At 39.2% G+C, this 7151-nt stretch overlaps 1 protein-coding gene across 1 annotated transcript; it reads right to left on the bottom strand.

Annotated features, from left to right (window-relative positions):
* Positions 1 to 2789: 2789 nt before the first annotated feature.
* On the bottom strand, positions 2790 to 7151 carry LOC119315710 (CASP-like protein 5A3). Its single transcript, XM_037590225.1, has 3 exons — positions 6931 to 7151; positions 3249 to 3381; positions 2790 to 3079 (listed from the first exon to the last, which is right to left on the bottom strand). Exons 1-3 carry the CDS (start codon positions 7149 to 7151, stop codon positions 2867 to 2869), a joined length of 567 nt encoding a protein of 188 aa, XP_037446122.1. The 3' UTR covers positions 2790 to 2866.

Consider the following 7151-nt stretch of genomic DNA (forward strand, 5'->3'; position numbering starts at 1 on the left):
GCGGCGAGGTCGTCGGCCTCAGCGAGGTCTGCCCAGACCACCCGAGACGGCGCGGCGTGGGGAGTCGACGGCGGGGCAGGCGAGGGGGTCCCCGGCGGGCGGGAAGCGCGTGAGGAAGGGACGAGGGCGTTGGCGGCGGCGGAGCCACCGGCGCGCTAGGGGCGTCGCCAGAGCCAACGGTCACAGGAGCCATCCCACCTTTTGTTTTCCCCTCTTGGTCCTTACTCTGTATTACAACAGCAAGAGCCATTTTAGATACAACAAATACCATTTTAGATTTCGAATCAGAGGACCCTAAAGCTACAAAGTTAGAACGTAATTTTACACTGCATGGAAAAACATGGTGATTTTTTCCCTCAAACAATAACTAGACAAAGATAGTTAGTGTGCATTGCCAAAATTCGATTCACATTGTACTGGACTGGAATATACGTTCAAATTTATATGCCTAAAAAGACTGTACTGGACTGGAATAACTAAACAAATATATATGCCTAAAAAGAATGTTATGGACTGGAATATACGATCAGATTTTAATTGGTTCAGATTGTAACAATTTCAATCCATCACAAAACTAGATTATTCTACTAATGAGGTTGGAGAGAAGTATATTCTGTTCTAGGAGAAAAGAGCAATTGTCATAAGTAGAATATAAATTATAGTTGCTATGCCATAGATATCAATTCCACAAGTTCATGGTAAAAGCATAATTAACGATAAACTTTCTTCGTCCATCTGGTTTATGTGTCACCCTCAAATTTTCAGAATAACTTTGTCCTAAATTTTGATTAACAAATTATGTGTTATATGTCACACAAAGTATACATATCATTGGAAACTTCTTTTGAATTCGAATCCACTGACATACATTTTGCAACATATAACTCGGTTGTATTTTGATATAGTTAAATTTCCTGTCAAATTTGGACTAAAAATTTCCAAACGGAGGAAGTAACCATCTCTTCATCATCCTTATCGTCCCCCGCAAAAAAAAAAATCATTGTCGTCAACCTTCTCACCATAGTCCTTCTGTTCGGCGCCGTCCTCCTCCTCCCCCCCTACCAAAAACCACATGGCTCGCCTCGGTGTGGCAGCCCCTGAGACGCGGCCTTCCACCATCTCCACTCTAGGGGCACCCTCAGCCTCTTCCATTGCTGGCGCAGATAACCGCGATGCCGAGTATGACATTGAGCAGAATGGATGGAGAATTGGGTTCAGAGGGAAGAATGTGAATGTGAAGACGTGAGGCCGCAGACGAATTATATTGACCGGTAGAGTTTATATAGTATGTCGAGGAGAGAGAGCACAGCTGAGAAGGTTGAGATATGCCAGGATTACATTTTTAATAAGCTAGGGAAATAAATCTCCATGATTGTGATTATCCTTGGCTCGTGATCTTCATGATCGGTGATGGGTGCCATAGACGGACTCCATGCATGGCAGTAATCCTACGTGCATGGCTAGATGTATTCGCCCAACAGGATGGAAGGGAAACGTAGAGCATAACGGGAATGAATGATTTTTTATTTGAGCGCGGGGCTATTTCATTCAATTCTGGCTCTTTTAGGGGAATTCTGGCTTCTTTTTCTAGGGGAATTTCATTCCAGGCTACTAGAGGATCTAAAATGTTCCAGGTAGAATTTTTTTATTTTGAGCCTATTCTTGAAATGCCGTGGAGTGTTTCAAGAATAGTCCAAGAACCGAGTTCCAGGTAGCTAGAATCAAAAGGGTTACCCATCTCTCAAATCAAACCCCAAAATATTCCAGTATCAACCATAAGTTTCGAAGAAACATTGGATTTGAAAATCACATGAAACAGTCAATATGTACTCCAAAAGGATCGACATCTTCATTTGCTTGAACTTTGTCAGATGTTGAATTTGCGCATTGGATGATAACAGAGGCTGAAATTAGCAAGTATTGGCTCGGTTTGGATTACAATGTAAATACAAGCCAAGTTTGCAGAATAGTCCATTATATTTTACAAATGTATGGACTAAAGTGAACCCACGGCCAAGAGGAAATCAATCCAACGGCACGGTGACAATCCCCAAGTACAAGGGCGGCATGAGCTTCCGTGACATAAGAATTTTTAACTAGGCACACCTTGTGTGCCAGCCGTGGCATATCCTTGGTAGGGTGGCCATTGCTTTCGACTTTGCCATGAAGTCATTATCAGTAAGAATAAAGACCGAACATGCTGTTCATATCACAATTATGGTGAAGGAGATCGCTCAACGGCACAATTTTACTTCGGTAATATTTCTTGAGTTGAAAGAATGCAATTTTGAGGTGCATAAACTAATTAAGGGGATAGTCACATATGTGGCATGTTGATCTTCCAAGATTGCATGTATCCTATATTTTGTACCAGTAAAGCCCCCCTGTTCCCTAAAAAAAGCAGAGAGGAAGGGGTGCAGGGGCAAGAGACGGCACTAAATCGGCAAAGTTTATGGGAGGTAGTATATATAGGTCTCACAGAAAAATTCTGTACAAGGTAGTGTGTGTTTTGAAAAGGAAGAGTTCAGATCCCACTTTCTTTTAACCACTGCAGTAAAGGGCATCAAGTGCCATGTGAATGGTTTTTACCCCAAGTCAGGGCTCAAGAGGACATGTCACCCTCACAGCTTCCTGCAACAACTTGATAATCTGACTCTCGTAATGATAACCGCTCTACTCTCTCGGGACCTAAGATCTGAACTATTTATAAAATTGTATGTGAAAGCTGGAAAATAAAACAGGTATACCATGTCAACACTTTGAGTTCCATCACCAGATTACCACCATCCTCATATAAGAAGCACTTAATTAGATCCTCAAAAGGATAAAATACAGAGTTTGAACCACCATTTTTCACATGCTGCACTCAAGGTGCCAACAAACTTGCAAATGTGGTAACCACGAGCACGAAGTTAAAGAGAAAGGACGGTGCAAGTGCAAACCAGCTGATGAAAGCCATTGCAATAGCAGTCATAAACCTTGCACAAAGATTGCCCGCACATATCTTCTTATCATTATCAATAACAATGGTGACGCCCATCGATGCACATGCTGCACTCAAGGTTAGCGTCCCTGTGATCTACAAAAAACATTAAGGTGAAAAATGAATGAGTTCGGCAGACAGAAATATGTGCATCTTGTTATGAAAATTATTTTCTATTCATGAAATTAAAACATATTAACCTACAAGTCTAAAATTAATGACAGGCGTGGTTGATTTATTAGGTGCCTGTGAAAATATGACTCACCCAGTCTCCAACGGAAAATATGAACATAGCTCGGAGATTTAGCAACGAACGTTTGACGAGAAGTGCATAGATATACACAAAGGCTAGGGTGAGGCTCCACAAACATTGCAGACTGGCAGCTGCTACGAGGTAGCTGTTCAGAACAACAACAATAAGTTAAGCTCATCATCTATAGAAGAAAAAACAAGATCCTGTATTCTGAGTTCTAATATCAACACCCTAGGAGAAAAAAAACTGTGATTGTTATGCTATAATTGCATCACAGAAATCAGATGAGCCAAAATAGTACTTTTCATGTAGTTAAATATTATCTCCAAATAGATCTCGAATTTGTTTCCTCAACGACATGCATTTCATATGATTTGTCTATCACAATCACAATATTCTGAATTCCAGTAACCAAAAAATGTTAACCTAACCTACTTACCAACAGAGAAGTTTTTTTTTTGGAACTATGCATGCAGACTACTACAAAAAAGAACAACCCGCTAGAAAATCTTGCAAACAAGCAAAACTTCAGACTGTTAGTTTTACACATCTGTAAAATCACAAAAAATCTCTTTTTATTCTAAAACTAACTCTTAGTGCAACATTCATGTTAAGCCACATCACCCCAAAAAGAATAGTCGTCGGATTATGTTGAGGACCAATCAAATTCGTTAGATCTAGCCAGTTGCGGCCTACAAACAGCCATGTCCTTTGGTTAAAAAGACACGTAACTTGGTGAAAAGATGTCCTTTGGCTAAAAGACGCATCCCTTGGTGAAAGAATGTCTCTCTGTGGAAAGACACACCACTCGGTGAAGATGTCTCTTCACGGAAGACATGTCACTTGGTGAAAAGATGTCTCTTCATGAAAAGACACTCCCTTGATAAAAAAAATGTTTCTTCGTGAAAATGCATATTAGAAAATAATGAAAATAAGGATAATAATTCTAAAATTAATAGGTTACAAAAATCTGTTTTTTACTTCCCAAAAATGCCAAAATTGCCTTAACAGTGCCAAAAAAATAATGTACCAAAATTTAACAGTTCAATTTATTTATGTATTTCAACACCATTTCAAACTTGCACCTCTATGCTGAAAAATCCAATTTCATATATAAAATTGTAAATATACTAATTAAAAATATTTAATCATACCCGCAACAAAGCGTGGGCTATACACTAGTGAACCTCTATAATATAATCCTTGTCTCCTCCCTAAATAATAAAATGTTGATTCATGGGCTTATGTTAGTTGCTTCAGCTTTGAGATATAATACAACCCTGTTAGTTGTATACATATCTCTCATCCATTCCATATTTTCCCCTTTCAACTCTAGAAATCAAAGCACCATCAAAATGCACGTGCACATTGTCATCTTCCATGCATCACTGGGCTTACTTGAGCACCGCGCATACGAAACCACATTATGCCATCCTGGCTACTTGTGATGCAATTGTGACTTGAGAGTTGTATGGCAGGCAATGAGTAGGTCCACCCATTAAACTCTACAAGCATGGAGTGATGGGGGTCCAAGTTTCCCAACACAGATACATGATCAGCACCATTTACTATTAATGCAAGGTTATTTATTGCCAAGGTTTTCATGCTTGTGAAGGCATGGAAATATGTCAAAGAAAGGTAAAGTCACATATTCTTTTTAGCTGATACTTTATAATAAAAAGCATGGCTAGAACTTAGCTAGTGAAGTGATTGCACTGGTCAAATGTATTCGGAAATTTGGAGTTCAGCTACGCAACGAATGAACTAGTGATCCATAGTCGTATAAATCAATTGGTTGTTATAATAAATAGAGATATTTTCTTGGCACCCTATAAACGATTAGGTGGCAGATGTAAAACTACATCAAACAAAAAACAGCTACATGTTTAGGAGTGAATATTTTGAGGTGTTAGTTGTGAATGAATAAACCATTATTGTCTCTTTAAGTTGTCATCGACATAAGCATGATATTAAATATTCATGAGCACATAACTCGAATTCAAAAAAATTAAATTTATAGCAAACAAAGACGTTGCTTGGGGAAATCACTGCCACTAGCTAACTTGGTGGATGGCAGCCGATTAATTATTACTAAGATCACAACTGTTAAATCATCATCATTAACCTATATAAATCATAGATGTCAATCTTCATCACTGGATCTATAAAAATTCACAATCAACAGGTTATATCATAATTGTATATCTAGACAGAACTTCATAATTAATTATACCTAATGAACACATTTATTTCTTCATAATTGTTCATATAGCTAGATCTAAGACATGTTAATTAGATCATCATACCTATATCTAGACAGGTCTTCATAGTTGTACCTAAACACAGATAGATCATCATAGTTCTATCTAGAAAGATTAAATCAGATCACAGTACATAGATGTCCCTTTATTAAATCAGATCACGTTACATAGATGTCCCTTAACTTGATCTGACAACTTATATGGTGGACATTTATATGGGATACAACCGTTAGACCGTGATAACTAAATGTACATATTAATCAATGTGAATCTGGTGTATCTTAATCATATTGGAAGACAATTGGCATAAGGTAATAATTTTATGTTTCATAGAACATGTACCTAGCTAGGCTTATATACATACGTTAACCCAAATGACATACCATAACTATGCATACTGATCTAATATCACACACAAATAAAACAATCAGAAAATCATGATCCGAACATCAACTAAGATCATGTAGAAAATATCACGTACAAACGAGTGAGTGGCTGGCCTGATATTCTTTTGAACTCCGATAATATAAAAACACTGGCCAAGCTTTACTTTCACACATACTGATAATATGTAGAAACAACATGGCAACTCACACCCAGTCATAAAAATAACATACTAACTCAGGTGCAAACCTACCGACTAGGTGGCTTGCTATCTGAATTTTAGTTTTGCGTGTTGAATTAAATTCGCATACAATTGATACATGTAGTATCTTTCCAAATAAAATAATAACACATTACCTCTGAAGTTCAAAAGTAATACTAGTTTATTTAAGTCATTCCCGCGCGATTGCGGAGGACCCCAATCTAGTTTCGAATACATTTATGATCAGCAAACAAGACTCAAAGCATTTCTTGAGATTATATTTATGCTGCATCCAAGAAGACAACTGAGATAATACCACAACAAACAATTGCATTTTCAAAAACAAGGCATGCACCATCTTCTACTAAAAATATCCAATGAGCTCAGTTCGTTTAGCTGGCCTTGCAAGGGCGTTGTGGATGCCACCAGACTAGAAATTAGGCCTTAGACTTTCTTTCCCTTTTCTTTTTCTAGTTTACTCACACTTGTAATTGTTACAGCCATCTTTGGCGCCCCCTCTTAATGAACGAAATCAGCACTGGCTGCTTTTCGTCTAAAAATAACAATATACCACAACGAGCATGGCCATGTTTTCTTTTAATCGTGCTGCCTCTTTCAGGATGCCAAATCAATTTTAAAAAGCATAAAATACTGAAATGCACGAGTAGACATAAACATTTCTCTTTGTGGAATTAATTAAGGAACCCTAATAACCTTTCCCCATCAGAAACTTGTTCATTATCTCTCATAAAGATCTCTGCAAAATTGGGTAATTAAGAGATCTCAACAGAAAACCAACACAGGCGCGTATAATTCTAGTATAGACAAGCCGGGTATGGTGGTGCACCTGAAGGCGGAGAAGGAGGGGAAGACCCCGGTGGACGCCATGACGGCGATCGAGGCGGCCGCGGACAAGGCCTGCAGGAGGCGGAGGCCGACCCCGCCAAGCGTCCCCGCCGACCCCTGCGGGCTATTCATCCACAGTCCGGGCGGGGGAGCGTCCGCTAGCTCTACCTGCAGCGGCGGCGCCGCCACGGGGTGCACCGTCGTCTGCCGGCTAACCAGCAT

Source organism: Triticum dicoccoides, chromosome 6A, assembly GCF_002162155.2.
Source record: "Triticum dicoccoides isolate Atlit2015 ecotype Zavitan chromosome 6A, WEW_v2.0, whole genome shotgun sequence".
In the NCBI taxonomy this organism is placed as follows: Eukaryota; Viridiplantae; Streptophyta; class Magnoliopsida; order Poales; family Poaceae; genus Triticum; species Triticum dicoccoides.

Coding starts and splice junctions, on each gene's coding strand:
- LOC119315710 (XM_037590225.1), bottom strand. CDS start 7,151: ATGCTGGTTAGCCGGCAGACGACGGTGCACCCCGTGGCGGCGCCGCCG. Junction 3,382..6,930: donor CCCTCCTTCTCCGCCTTCAG/GTGCACCACCAT, acceptor TGTTCTGAACAG/CTACCTCGTAGCAGCTGCCA. Junction 3,080..3,248: donor TATTTTCCGTTGGAGACTGG/GTGAGTCATATT, acceptor TGTTTTTTGTAG/ATCACAGGGACGCTAACCTT.